Consider the following 16,331-nt stretch of genomic DNA (forward strand, 5'->3'; position numbering starts at 1 on the left):
GCCGACGCCCCTGGCGAGTGCCATCCTGGCCAATGGATGGATACGCCCCTGATGCCAGTTTTAACATTTTAAAACATGACCCATCCTATTTCTCATGCATTAATGCACCCTTTCAATGCAATATACTGTAAATTATATTGGTGAGAGAACAAGACTACAAAAGCACATGGGAACTAAGTAAGAGATGCATCTCTAAAACAGGTCTATTGCTACAGTTATTGAGGAAAATAATACTGTAAGCCAATTAGGGGCATTTACTGTATAAACACATAAACTGTCAGTACAGTTTTCAGCACCTCTTATTTTGGACAGGTTTCCTGTGTGCACTTTTGTTTTCATAAATTTATCTTAGCTCTCCCAAAAAATCTTTAACTGAGAGAGTGAGCTTTTTTCCCATAATTCTCAGTGTCAGCATACTATATTATCATGATTAGTGGGAGTAGCAACTTAAACTGTTTGACTGTATTTATTTTGTTTTCCATTATTTATGTCACATTGTTGTCCTGGTGTTCTGTTTCATAGTAATGCTGTAACTTAAAAATCATATCAAATCAACTTAAAATGCTGAAACTTCTGTTCAAAATATAAATCCCACATCAAGTGCCGTGCAGACACCTAATTATTCCTGGAAAGTGTCTTGATCAGCTTAGACCATTAAACAAATTAGCAGACATGTTGGTGATTAAGAGACTTAAGGCATCACAATATTCATGGGCTTATGTATGCCATTGTATCGCTTGGTTTTTGCTCAGAGTAGACGCTTTTCCTAATTGAATTAGTACACTGTACTGTTAATTAGATCTTGTCAATGGAATTATGTTCAAAATATTTTGGATATCTGCATAAATTCACATTCATCTAACAGTTGTATTGAACTTTCCGAATACTTAAGATGTTTTATATATTATTCCCTTATTTCATGTGAGATAATAATGTCATGATGTGTGGTAAAAGAGATTGTCTCATCAGTAACTGGAACTAATTAAGATTAATGAGGATGTTATCAGACACACATGTTACTGCATAGGATTTAGGTCAGATTTGCTGACCATGTGAAATGAAGCATAATTGTATGCACAATATATTTCCTGTATATTATACTACACCATGACAATATTTCTACTCCTTAATTTACATCAGTCAGATTCCTTGGACAAAGCTTACCCATTAAGTACCTTATGCCACATCCACCCTTCTTCAAAGAAATGATGATGATAATAATAATTTAATTAATCTTATTAAAAATCTGTTGACTAAAGATCATTTAATCATTGATAATGCTACACACCCTCAGGAATTTAATTGCCATATAATTATTTATTGTTTCAGTTAATTATTAAATTATGCATAATGCATTTTATTATATTGTGTTTATATGACATCCATACACACAAGCTTGCACACACAGATGGTCTTGAAAGGTAGAAAAAAATAAAATACTTTAAAGTGTGTGCCATTCAAAGAAAATAATTAGAAAATAAAGTTAAGGAGCTACATTGCAAATTCATCTCATATATGACACAGCCCATGTGTTTACTCTATATCGCTCACCATTGTTTCACACACACACAAATATATATATATATATATATATATATATATATACAATAAGGTGTCAAAAGCACCTAAAAAGTGTATAATGATCGTGCACTCTTTAGTACAGTGTAAAAGAAAAAAATTATAAGTTGACTCCACAACTTATCTTAGTCTGGGTTTCTTTGGTCATCTAACCACCATTTGAATGATTCAAGGTATATACAGTGTAAGACAAAAGAAAGAAAACATAGTGTGTACTATTTTGACACTGCGTGCATCCAGGAAAACACTGTGAGCAAATTAGGGGCAGTATAGTCCCAAAACACAATAAATAGGTTTCTTCACAAAAGGCACTATTCTTTTTAAAAAGACAGTTCGAATTCCAAAATACGAAAACAAAGCAGGTAACACACGTACAAGAGATTTAAATTATTAGAGCTTATCTGTCCATCTTGGAGATCCAAGGTACAGTGTATAACCAATGCATTTCACCTTATCTAGAAGACTTCATTATATATTATTTTGAAGACCATTCTCTGCGCATGAAGGTAAAAAAATGTTCCTAAGAATACTTTGATTGGTGGCAGCTCAAACCTTGTTAGAAATCCACACCAACCAGAGGATTAGTACACAGAAATCTAAAATAAGGAACAAGGAAGCACTAATGGTGTCCCATATAATTCAGACATTTGGATAAATAGCTGAATTAATACACATAACTTTTTAAAATTTGTTTCACACACCCCTCATGAAGTCTTTGCAATGAAATGCGGTGGGTGGGATCCCGCACTCTCCATCTTGTGATCTTGTTTGTCGGCCCTGATGCCACATACTGTAATCCTATTGATTGTGGACTGGCAGTGATCGTGTGAATTGATCCTTTGGTTAGTCAGATAAGATATTTTTATGCACTATTGTGATCATATTTTATGTTGTTGTTGTTTTTTTTTTTTTTAATAAATTATTTAAAAGGAAAACTATAATACATTAGTTGGTAACCTTTCCTTATGGTGGCTGACTTTGGATACCTTGGAGCAGTGAAATTGTCCATTGGCTGTGATGGTGATGTTCAGCATTATCAGATCTTTTTAAAACAAGTTGGAAAAAGTGTTTCTTATTCTATATATATTCTATATATATAGATTTTAGAGTTTGCCCATGGGAATCTATGCCATCTTCAGATGGTGTTGCTTTCCGAAGTCTCACTCCTTCTTTTGGGAAGGAGGTCTGGATTGCAAAGAGGGCAAGGCCATAACTAGCACATGCACAGAGGACAGGGCCCTGTGGACAGCACTGACACTGCCCCACGACACCTGCATGTGGCTTGTAGGGTGCCTGGAATGGCACCTTGCAGCCGCTGGACCTAGTGCTGAGCTGCCTCCTGTATGTGATGTCATAACATCATGTCTTTAGGGGGCGGGCAGGCTGGCATAGGGTGGCATAAAGCCCTGTTACATTACTGAAAGAGGGTTCTGATCGGATCCCTCCTATGGCAGAGCGCATGCATGAACCAACCTGGCAGTGTACAATTTTGCTGCTACTAATTAGCTGTGGAATCAGTGGTGGTAAGTATCATCCGATGGCTGCTATTCAGAGCAGCTGTCTTTGCACCAAACAATATTGAATTACTCTTATACTCAGACACCCACCAACACAACTTGTGGCAAGTTGAATACCTAATTATAGGCCCCCGATAATGAAAAGGCCCCTCTGTGTGAAAGAATAATCACGTGACACCTTTCCATCTGGTGCAGAGATTAGGAGCAATAAGTACAATATCATAGAATGGAGAATGGATTTTGTGAGAAGGTAGTAGAGAATTTTGGAGCTGGGACTCTGAATGACATGGAGTTTGGAGTAGGAAGCAGGTACTTTTCTGGGAGAGTGATGGAGAAGTGAGGCATGCATTAGAAATCATACTATTTCAGTTTTTATAGCAATAGTACGTAGAGAGAGTGCATTGACACAAAATCTCTCTTCCTCATCAGGCAGATTATTGCCAAGGGATACTTTAGGAAAGGCTTTCTGGTGGTCCACTACTGAATGATTAAAAACCCAGTCCTCCACAGTAACTGCTATTGCAGTGAAATCCAGGATTCTGGGAACTGAGCCTGACCAATAAAAATAGAATCTCTCACCACAAATATGATATTGGTATTAGGCTTAGACTGCATAGTTAAACAGTTACCAACGTGCTTTTTTTCTGTAGGCCAATGACTTAATTAAAAATGACTCTTTCTTACAGATGTCAGAATACAAAATTTATTAAATAGTTTCTGGACCCGTTATTTGCATGCAAAATTATCTCTTTCTCTCTATGTTTCTCCCTCTATTCTCCCACTCACCTTCTTCTCTCTCCATCATTATTACTATATCCTTCTCTTTTCCCAGTTTCGTTTTCACCTCCCGCAAGTCAGTCTTTTCCAATATGTCAAGGCAGCAATGGTTAGGTAGGCGGGTTGTGGGGTCACCTGCTCATTTTGCACCTGGACCTCCAGCTCCTGTTCAGAGTTGATTCTGCTCCAACACGCTGGCCAGCAAAAGAGCCATCTTTAGTGTCAGTCGATGCCCTCAGCTGGTGTAGAAATGCTACACACGCGTGACACTAATGGCTCTCCTTGCGCATGTCATAGATACACACACAATCTAGGATTATATAGTACACGCACACAGATGTGTTGGTGACAGATGTCTTCCATCTGTACAGGAGAAAGGGACTTTATTTATACTCATCTGTTTTTCTCATTGAGACACATAACGGTTTCAAAAATATTTCTTTGTTTTTCACGTGTTGAAAGATTACTCAGAGGAGGAAATATTTGGCGGTGCTATCTACAAGATATGCTAGGCAATGTGTGACACTGACCGTTCCGACAGCTGCAGCTATCGATTTTGACAGCTGCAGCTGTCATTGCCTACCACCACAGCAGTGTCAGCACTGTCCCTGGCTGCGGGATGCACTTGAGATTTCGCAATGCTTACCAGATCTCGCGCATGACCAGTGGAGCCGGCTGGGAGGTAAGACACAGTGCATCAGCACTAGGCTGAAGTGCTGTGGGCTATGGCAAGGATCACATGAGGGGGGAATTTTCACTCCCTCTTTCCAGCAGACGAGGGGGTCAATTTACTAAAGGTCGATTTGGCATTTTGAGTGATTTGGCATGCGATTTTAATTCGATTTGTATTCGATTTTGCATTTGGGTATTTACTAAAGGCCAAATCGAAAGTAAAATCGAATTTGAAATAGAATTTTAGTCAAATCGACCTCAAATCTAACATCGGAAAAACTTTGGTACTTTTACATAGACCAACACACAAAACCCTTATTTACTATAATTCGATTTGAAATCGAACTCCAAATCGGACTTCATCTTCAAATCCCCAAATGAATAGACCTGCTTCATGTTTTCGATTTGAGCATGAGCAGGTCTAATTAACACAGATACATGCAGACATCAGTGAGATGCCTGCATGTATCTGACTGCAAAAAGCAAATAAAGAGTTAAATGTTGAAAAAAATGACGTGAGGTCCCCCCCAAAACAAAACCAGCCCCGGACATTGCAAAGCCAGTCCTGGTTGTTTAAGTACAGGGAAAAAAATATGTAGGGTTCCACTGTACTTAATACAACCAGCACTGGGCTCTGGGAACTAGTCCTGGTTCTGGAATTACAGGGAAAAATTTGCGTAGGGTCTCTCTGTAATTCCTAGAACCAGCACTGAACCCTTTCTAGCGTGGGAATGATGCCACAGCCAGGGGAGCCCTATCACCGGGCCCCCCAGCTGCAGCATCAGCCATGACCACTAGACAGCCCAGGCCAGGGATCCCCCTCTCCAGGGCACCCCTAACCTAGGCTGATAGCCTGGGGCTATCCCCGCCCCCCCTGGGCTGGGGGTGGTGGGTTGATTGTGTAAATGTAGTGTAAAAATAGAATATGTTAAACATTGTCTTTACAGTAGAACTGCAGGTCCCAGCAAGCCTCCCCCGCATGCTGGTACTTGTGCAGGTCCCAGCAAGCATCCCCTGCATGCTGGTACTTGTGGTTCTACAAGTACCACAAGTACCAGCATGCAGGGTATTAAGGGCCTATTGGGACCTGTAGCTCACCTGTAAAGAAATGTTGAAAAAAAAAAAACATAGACACACCGTACACAGTAGAATTACAGAGAGACCCTACACAATTTTTTCCCTGTAATTCCAGAACCAGGACTGGTTCCCAAAGCCCAGTGCTGGTTGTACTAAGTACAGGGAAACCCTACGCAATTTTTTCCCTGTACTTAGTCAACCAGGACTGGCTTTTAAACGTCCGGGGCTGGTTGTGTTTGGGGGGACCTCACTTAACATTTAACTATTTGTTTGCTTGTTAGTCAGATACATGCAGGCATCTCACTGATGTCTGCATGTATCTGTGTGAAAACGAACTGCTCACGCTGAAAGTGAAAGCATGAAGCAGTTCTATGCTGTCGGGGATTTGCAGTTTGGTTTAAAGTGGGATTTGCCATTCGATTTGTACATGTCAAATCGAAAACCAAATCACTGTTCAAAACCGAATCAAATCAAATTTGTTTTGCAAATTGCACTACAAATCGACCATAGTATATCTGGTAAAAAAAACAGGGTTTTCAAATTTCGATATGAGTTGGTTTGAGGTGAGCTAAATCGCACTTCAAAACGAAAGTCAAATCGACCTTTGATAAATTTACCCCGAGATACTGCTTTCTGCTTCGCCTTGGTTATGATGCGTGGCGCTATAATACATTTCCCCCTGTGTTTGGAATATGACAGTTAGGAGCTAAATAGTTGGTACTTTATCTCTCTCCAAGGCTTAGTACATAAGTACATAGACCCCACAGTGTCAGAACTGTCTTGTAAATGTATTGAGCTCTTCTGTAAAGTGACAGGGAGGTGGCTAAGCAGATGCTTGGAGAAGGATCGTCTTATGGGCATGAAATGGAAGTGTTGCAGACGTGTCGCTTAAGTGGTTGCACAAATGCTTTATAGCTTACATTAGAGGCCATACTCAGACAGAAAATTTACACCTACCATAGGGCTGGTGCAACTTTCTATGGCGCGACCGATGGTGGCATTTAAAAAATGCATCAAGCAGTATAACAGCTTCTAAAGATGCTCATAGTGGATGTTTCAGCCATAGCACATTCAGACACATGCTTGTACACCAGGGGAAGGGCTTTTACTATCACCAGCAGGGCCGTAGAGAGCCTGGCCAGGCCTGGGTAAAGGAGGGGGCATGGCCTAATCACGGGAGGCGTGGCCAAGCCCCCTTGAAAAAAATCCCCTTTTCAGCGACGCGTAGCGGCGCTGCGCGCCGGGGAGGGCGGCGCTGTAAGCCCCCCTGCCCGGCGCTAAGAAGCCGCAGCCGCCCCCCTGCCCGGTGCTAAGAAGCCGCAGCTGCAAGCAGTCTCACACTGCAGCCCAGCACAAGCTGTGTGCTGAGCTGCTGTGAGGGAGGGGGGGGGGGCGACGCCAGACCCAGGCCCTGCTGGGCCCCTCTAGCAAGCCCGGGTAAACTATACCCGCTCCCCCCCCCTCCCGGCGACCATGATCACCAGCATAGGAGCAGATGCTAACTCAGAATCAGCCGCTAAGTTTTTTGCACAAAGCCAATTTGGTATTGGGTTCATTTTATAAGGTTATGGTGGCCCTGTAGCTGTTGCACTGTTGTTTTTCCACCATATTATCCTATGCCGGTTAACACTAATAGTGATGAAATGGATGTTCTTAATGTCACTATTCTAACATTCAATTGAGCTAGTAAAGTATAACTAAACCTGTTAACATTAGTTTCTGGAACCACAGTACTGAATTAAAGTATGAGCACATTGAAATAAACTTCATAGGAATATGTGAGAGCTGATAGGCTGTACAATTTTACCACTGATCCCATTGACAGACTGTTGATGCTGACTTGTTAATATTTCAAAATTGCAACAAGATTCTTGACTAAAATAATTTCAGCATTGAATGTGCAGACTATGATGTCGTTTTAGCAGATTATCTTATAGTGGAAAAGAGCAAGTGAACATGTGATACTGCATGTACCTCTGAGTCTATTTTTACAGGTTTTTAAATAGTTAATACAATTGAACATCGCAAACACCTTAGGTTTAAACTTCTTTATTTTATCTGCTCAAATTACAAATATCATAAAATATGAAATGCAGATGTGTCCTCGCTCGTCTTTGCCGCAGTCGCGTCTGGCAGCCGTTCCTGGTGCGTCTGGTCCCGCAAGACTCTGCTAGCACCAGGCGTCTTTTAAATCACAATGCAATGAGACTAGGACGCACCAGCAGACTGTGCATCATAGTCGCATCACATTGAAAAAGATGCCCAACGCTAGCATAGTCTCACCAGGTGGCTCACTCACGCCAGGCATATCGCGCTGTATGGTTTATTGAGGCTAGATGAGCAAGGACACATCTGTAGTTTAGAAGATGAAGGGGTCTATTTACTAAGCAGTGTTAGGAGACAGAGTGAAAAGTGATAAGGTGCCAGCCAATCAGCTGTGTTTGAAAAAAGACAGTTGGGAGCTGATTGGCCCCTAAGTCATCTGGTGGACGTTACATTTATACAGTAAACTTACACATATTGGGCCTAATTCAGAGGTGAATGCAGTGTAAATGTCGCATGCAGTTGGCAGATGTTTTAAGTCTGCGCATGCGCCTGAGTCGCACTGTGTATGTATCCCAATAGTTACCGTTAGGAGATTCAGAACGGATTTGGACGCAAGAGTCCTGGATTTCAGTAGGCAATCCTGGGAGGTAACGTGGGTGGTTAGGCAGATGTGGGCATGTTGCTGGCACCACGTTCAGACAGAGAAATTGCACCAGCATAGGGCTGGTGAAAGTTTCAATTGTGCACCAATGGTGCGTTTAAAAATGAACCAAGACAGATAAGCGCCACTGCAAGTGAGCGTCTCAGACTACACAGAATTGTTTGGGGCATTAGCATAACGAAATGGCTGCGGGAAAAGACCCATTGCCACGTCTGCGTCCACCTCAGAATCAGCCCCATTAAGCGTGAATAAAAAACCAGTAAACATTATCAAACTTTGTAAAACTAACTGCAAAAGGGAATTTACTCAGAAAACGATTTACTTTTGAAATATGGTGAAAGAAAACTTTATTACCTGTGCAAAGTGACAGCCTGAACATTCCATTCCTCCTAATGTAATTGTTGAAATCAGGAAGCAATCACACAATTCTTTTCCACTTAAACTTTATTGCTGTTGACAAATCTTAAATTGGCAATGGATGATTTAGGTTTCATTTTTAAAGACAAAGCACTCAGCAACTTTTCTTTTATCTCAAGAACACCTCTTGTCTTTTCCAGTAAAACATGCAGAAAATGTGCTAATTAGGGACATGAATTCTTTACTTTGAATTTTACTTATGTCATGTCTTGTGGTATATAATATCAGTCTATTTTCAACTAAAATGCGATAATCAGTGTCAATATGTTTCTGTGCGCGTGTGTTTTAGAAGCACTCTGCTTAAAGAAAATGATATCCGGATTATATAACAGATTGAGTCTCCCATATCCAAATATTCCGAAATAGGAAATATTCCAAAACACAGAATTATTTTGGCATAACTGAGAAAATTAAACCTTTTTATTTTTGATGGTTGAGTGTACACAAACTTTGTCTAAGGCACAAATTATTAAAAATATTGTATAAAATGACCTGCAGGCTGTGTGTATAAGGTGTATATAACACATAAATGCATTCTGTGTGTATATTTGGGCCCCATTCCCAACAGATTTCATTATGATATGCAATTATTCCAAAATACGGAATATTCCCTTATCCAAAATACCCCTGGTCCCAAGCATTTGGGATATGGGAGACTCAACCTGTATATGCAGGGCTAACTTTCACATTATTTAACGTAAGTGTTCAATTCCACATTATAAGATGTGATAATTGTACACATAAAACATCATGCCCTTACATCTTTACATTTATTCGTTTAAAAAGTATAAAATGTTTGTTCCATATTACAGACAAATAACATCTGGACAGGAGGCATTTATGTAAGGGAGGCATTTAAATATGGTGCATATTAAAAAAAGTATTGCAAGATATTAATTTTAATCTGATTGGCTGCTATTAGTTTAAGCACCTTTTGCTCTCTGTTAGTTTTCATAAATATGCACTTTTATATTTAAAACATTGGAGTACTGCTGAAATATATATATCTTTCTGGAACAAATAGCTGATGGCAATAGATATATAGTGCTGACACTTTGGTAGGCAAGGCCATGTTGGGGGTAAGGTAATCCTGTGCCAATGCAGAATAGGTTTGGCTCCAACAGCTTGAGGACATAGTTACAGCTACATGGTAGTCCCACACCCTCTGGTGGTACCCCTGGCTAACATTACGTTATACTAATTTAAACCCACGCATTTTGCTGGTCAGCAAAGGCTAACCCATATTTACATCTGTAAATGTATTAGTGCTCTGATATTTACTAACAGGTTTGAGAAAATTACATTTTAATCCTTTTTGTGTGTCTGCTTTCCAGATGTCTCACACATTTCTTCTGAATTGTATTCTTTTATAGGGTCTCCACCCCTCACTGGAACAGGCACTATAACAGTGAACATTGATGATGTCAATGACAACAAACCTGCTTTTGCTTTAAATCAGCATTTTATAAGTATCCCAGAAGACGCTCCAACTGGCACAGATGTCCTGCTGGTCAGTTGCTCAGATCCTGATGCTGGGGTGAATGGTGTTGTTCGGTAAGCTTTCTAACGTGGTTACACTTCCGCTAGTCTCATTCTGTTACAAGTTATTCATTTCATTTCAACCCTCTATTGCAAACAACCTCCTGTTGTCAACACCATTTGCCTTCATGTGACAAACCATAATTTAAGGTATTTGCCAATGCTATATTTTTCAAGCAGGGTAATGAGGATGTTAAGTCGTATTGACAAGCCAAGTGCTACCTACTGAGTACTTGGGGAATTCAAAACAATTTTTAGTAGTTATTAATTAGGTCTTCTGTGCAAGCTGGAGTTACTATAGACGGCGTCTTTTTCAAGTCAGAACATTACAGATGTAGCACTTTTTTATCGCTTATACGTTACAGATATAGAATACCTAATTGTCTTTTAGATTAAGTGAATTTAGGTAAACAGACAAAAAAATACATTAAAACAATTTAACTTATGCAAACTTGTATTTCACAATTGCCATTTTACTCTTTGTAATACATTCAGTGATTCATTTCCCATACAAAAGAAGAAGCTTATTAAATTGTCTTTTGATCATAATGAAATGTATTTGAAAGCTATATTTAGTATTTAATTTTTCATAAAGGAGTTTATTTGTTTTGGATGCACATTATTAAGGGCTAGGATTTTATAGTCATTGTTGTAATTTTAAAGTCATTTAGAAATGATCATAGAGGTTTATTTGAAGCTGTAGCAACGTTAATAGAACATTAAATCTACATCACAGCTTAGTATTCATTAACAGAATATCTACATTTTAATGAGTTTTCCCAGAGCTACTCATTTTAATGTTCTGTCTGGGGAATGCTTGACTGTAGTAAGTAGGATATTCTGCAATATAGTCTGTGCTAAACTAAAACAACATTTGTTTAGTTTAACAAAACCAGTTTTAATGTGCAAATATTAACTGTTTATGTCTTATCTTATATTTTATACAGTTACAGTCTGGTTGGTGGAAATTCTCAGTTTACCATTAATCCCTCTACTGGTCAGATCATCAGCAGCTCTTTGTTAGACCGGGAGTTGAAAGACAACTATACATTGCTCATTGTTGCTACTGATGGTGGATCACCTGGCTTGTCAAGTTCAACAAGTGTGACAGTGAATATCCTGGATATAAATGATAACCCACCAAGATTCTTACATCACCCATATGTCACTCACATACCATCTCCTACAGCGTCTGGTAAGCATGTTCCATTGCAGGATATGTATATGTAATATAATTCTGCAATTTGGAATCCTCATATTACCTGTATTTTTTTTTTTTAAATGAAACAGTATATTATATATTTATTAATAGATTTATTGGTATCTGGTGCAATATTACTGTTGGAAAAATGTACTTTGTTATGATATGATTTTATGACATTTGATAATAAGATTTTATACTTTGCGTTTTTGTGTTACACAGTAAGGTTTCTGTTACACAGATGAGGTTTTTAACATGACTGTATATTTATATATATATAGTCATTGATTTTGAACTACTGTTTGGAGTTCATGTGAAAATGTCTGTTTTTGCATTGTTGTTTTTGAATACCTAAATTAGTCTTATTTTTTTTTCCTTTTAGATTCTTTTGTGTTTGCTGTGACAGTAACGGATGAAGACATCAGTTCAAATTCAGAGCTTCACTTCTCTTTAAAAGGTCGACATGCAGAAAAGTTTCACATTGATCCACTGCGAGGCGCTATAAGTACTGCGGAGTCTTTAGAGGGTGCTTCTGAGCTGACATTTGCTGTCCACGTAAAAGATGGTGGAGTTAATTCAAAATCCGACTCTACCACGGTGACTGTGAGGTTTGCAAATAAAGCTGACTTCCCACAGATAAGAGCTGATCAAAAAATATTTGTATATTCTGAGAATCAAAAAGTAGGAACGCTGGTGACAACAGTTTTTGGATCATCAACAAGAGGCGGGACCTTATCCTTTTATATTGCCAGTGGTAACCTTGGCAATACGTTCCATATTGATGAATTAAATGGACAGATTTACATCAAGAACCCGTTAGACTTTGAAATAATTTCAAAATATGTCCTATGGATTGAAGCTAGAGACATGGGCTTTCCACCATTCTCCTCTTACCAAAAGTTAGAGATAGATATTTTAGATGTCAATGATAATGTGCCACAATTTAGGCAAGACCCATTCATTGCAGAAATAATGGAAAACCTGTCACCACGCAAAATACTCACAGTTTATGCTAGGGACAAGGACAGTGGTTCCAATGGCCAGATGGACTATGCTATAGTTGATGGAAATAAAGATAACTTATTTAGTATAAATAGAGTCACCGGTGAGATTAGAAACACAAGACAATTGGATCGAGAAAAAGTATCTCAACATATTTTGTCTGTCAAAGCATCTGACAAAGGCACTCCTTCCCAGAGCTCAGAAGTCAAAGTCATCATCAATGTTTTAGATGACAATGACAATGCGCCAAGATTTTCACAGATATTCAGTGCATCAGTTCCAGAGAACGCAGCTTTAGGTTATGTTGTTACACAGGTTACAACTTCTGATGAAGACTCTGGGACTAATGCTGTCAGTAGGTACACAATTCCAGACACTAGTCTTCCTTTCCATATAAATCCCAGCACTGGTGTGATTACAGTAAGCAGACCAATTAACAGAGAAGATAATGATCGTTACATTGTTCGAGTTTCTGCTCACGATTCTGGATGGACCGTCAGTACGGATGTGACCGTATTTGTGACAGATGTAAATGATAATGCACCAAGATTTAGTAAACCATCATATTATTTAAACTTTCCAGAAACAACGGAGCCCGGAACTAAGGTTACCCAAGTCTTAGCATTTGACCCAGATGAAGATCTTAATGGCCAAGTATATTATTTTATTAAATCACAATCTGAATTTTTCCGAATTAATTCTACTACTGGGGAGATTTTCAATAAACAACACTTAAAGTATCAGAACCCCAGTGCATCAGGCAACAATAACATTAACAGACACAGTTTTATTGTCAGTGCCTCTGACAGAGGTAGCCCACCTCTTATGAGTGAAACGACAATATCAATTAACATTGTTGACAGCAATGATAATCCTCCCACATTTTTGCAAACTAAATACATTACTCCTGTTGCAAAAAATGCAAAGATTGGTACAAAATTAATCAAAGTTACAGCTGTTGATGAAAAGGATTTTGGACTTAATTCTCAAGTGGAATATTCTCTCTCAGTTGAGAACACTGGTGGAAAGTTTGATATAAGCAAAGAATCTGGCTGGATAACTGTGGTGTCTTCTTTAATGATGGATTTACATAAAAACTTCATTATTAAGGTTACAGCAAGAGACAAAGGCAATCCTCCACTATCAGCCCAGGTAATGGTTAACATTACTGTAACAGAGGAAAATTACCATACACCAGAATTCTCTCAAAGCCACATAAGCATAACCGTCCTGGAAAGTTTTACGGTGGGAACAGTTATCAGAACTCTATCAGCAAGGGACAGGGATACCTCTATGAATGGAGTAATCACATATAACATAACTGCAGGAAATGAAGCTAGTCTCTTTGCTATAAACACTTCCACAGGTGCATTATCTTCATCCAGAAACTTTGACTATGAAGTGTGCCAAAAGCATGACTTAACCATCAGTGCTGTTGATGGAGGATGGGTAGCTAAAACAGGTTACTGTGTTGTAACAGTACATGTTAAAGATGTCAATGACAATCCTCCTGTTTTTCAAGCAGAAGAATATTTACCTAGAGTCGTAGAAAATGCACCGAGTGGTACAACAGTTATACGCCTGAATGCAACTGATTCAGACTCTGCCCCTAATGCAGTTATAGCCTATTCAATACAGTCATCAGATAGTGACCTTTTCGTAATTGACCCAAACACTGGTGTAATAACCACTCAAGGTTTTCTTGATTATGAAACAAAACAGTCTTACCATCTGACTGTGAAAGCTTTTAATGTTCCTGATGAAGAACGATGTAGTTTTGTGCCTGTCACAGTCCAGCTGGAGGGGGCAAATGAATATGTACCTCGATTTGTGTCAAAAATGTATTATTTTGAAGTTTCCGAGGCTGCTTCTAAAGGAACTGTAGTTGGGGAGGTTTTTGCAAGTGACCGTGACTTAGGTGTCGATGGGGAGGTGCATTATTTAATCTTTGGCAGTAGCAGGAAAAAAGGCTTCCAGATTGAGAAGAAGACAGGGAAGCTGTATGTTTCTGGCCTTCTAGACAGAGAAAAAGAAGAGAGAATCTCACTGAAAGTTCTAGCTAAAAATACTGGTAGCATCCGTGGTGCTGACATTGATGAAGTAAATGTAAATATCACTATACTTGATGCTAATGACCCACCCTTTTTCAGTTTAAAATTGTATAATGTGCAGATCAGTGAAGGCATCCCTCCTGGTACACATGTCACATTTGTAAGTGCCTTTGACTCTGATTCTGTTCCCAGTTGGAGCAGGTTTTCCTACTTTATTGGTGCTGGGAATGATAAAGGTGCCTTCTCAATTAATCCACAAACAGGCCAAGTTACTGTTACCACTGAATTGGATAGAGAAACCACTCCTGTTTACAACTTTACTGTGTTAGCTATAGATTCAGGAACACCATCTGCAACAGGAAGTGCCACCTTACTAGTATCCCTACAAGACATCAATGACAATGGACCAGTCTTAAACACTACACAAGGAGAAGTAAAAGAGAATCATAGAGCAGGGACCCATGTGATGACACTGCAATCTACAGACTATGATCTTCCTCCAAATCAAGGTCCATTTAAATATTATCTCCTCAGTACTGGACCAGCCACCAGTTATTTCAGTCTTAGCCCTGGAGGAGTACTTACTACAACCAGAGAAATTGATAGAGAACAAATTAGTGAATTTTTCCTATCTGTTGTGACAAGAGATTCAGGATTTCCACAAATGTCATCAACAGGAACTGTACACGTTAAAGTTATTGATCAAAATGATAACCCATCTGAATCAAGGACAGTTGAAATTCATGTTAACTATTATGGCAACCTCTTTCCTAGTGGGTCTTTAGGCAGTGTGAAACCTCAAGATCCAGATGTATTGGATAGCTTCCACTGCTCTCTAACATCAGGAGTTACAAGTCTCTTTAACATTCCAGCAGACAGTTGTGACCTCCTTTCTCAGTCAAGATCTACTGATGGAACATTTGACCTAATGGTCCACAGTAGTGATGGTCTACACAGTGCAGTCACTAACAACATCCGAGTTTTCTTTACTGGATTTAGTAATGCTACAATTGATAACAGTATTCTTCTTCGCATAAATATACCAACTGTTAAGGACTTTTTAACTAATAATTATCTACACTTCTTGCGTATAACAAGCTCCCAGCTGACTGGGCTTGGAACTGCAGTACAAGTCTATGGGGTGTTTGAAAAAAATAACAAGACATATGTCATGACGGCAGTGAAAAGAAGTAGCAATCAATATGTCAACCCAAGTGGCGTAGGTACTTTTTTTGAGAGCATCAAAGAAGTATTATTCAGGCAAAGTGGTGTATGGATAGAATCGGTAGATCATGATTCATGTGTGCACAATCCTTGTCACAATGGTGGAAGCTGCATGAGGAGACTTGCCGTGAGTCCAGTAATACGAGTTCTGGAGAGTATTCCTGTAATTATAGTGGCAAATGAGCCACTTCAGACTTTCATATGTAAATGTATGCCCGGATATGAAGGAAATTTATGTGAAACAGATATTGATGAATGTTTGCCACTTCCGTGTCATAATGGTGGATCCTGTCACAATCTAGTCGGAGGGTTTTCCTGCAGTTGCATGGATGGCTTTACTGGAATTGCTTGTGAGAGAGATATCAATGAGTGTATTTCCAGTCCATGCAAAAATGGCGGCATATGTCAGAATTTCCCAGGAGGCTTTAATTGCGTTTGTAAAGCTGGTTCCACAGGTAAACCATTTCACCAATATTTTTAGGAATGTTGCTAAATAAATTATACATGCAATATTAAAGGTCTAATGATGGGCAATAAACAACTCATATCTGTGCTTTTAAGGTCAACTA

At 39.1% G+C, this 16,331-nt stretch overlaps 1 protein-coding gene across 1 annotated transcript in view; it reads left to right on the forward strand.

Moving 5' to 3' along the window:
- FAT4 (FAT atypical cadherin 4) overlaps positions 1–16,331 on the forward strand; it is a 278,396-nt gene that overhangs the window by 214,316 nt on the left and 47,749 nt on the right. Inside the window, exons 7-9 of the mRNA XM_088452295.1 lie at positions 10,119–10,299; positions 11,232–11,479; positions 11,868–16,217. Of these exons, the coding sequence (XP_088308421.1) occupies positions 10,119–10,299; positions 11,232–11,479; positions 11,868–16,217 (4,779 nt within the window). The remainder of the gene's footprint in view (positions 1–10,118; positions 10,300–11,231; positions 11,480–11,867; positions 16,218–16,331) is intronic.

This window comes from Taudactylus pleione, unplaced genomic scaffold, assembly GCF_031769625.1.
Source record: "Taudactylus pleione unplaced genomic scaffold, aTauple2 ptg000036l, whole genome shotgun sequence".
Lineage (NCBI taxonomy): Eukaryota > Metazoa > Chordata > Amphibia > Anura > Myobatrachidae > Taudactylus > Taudactylus pleione.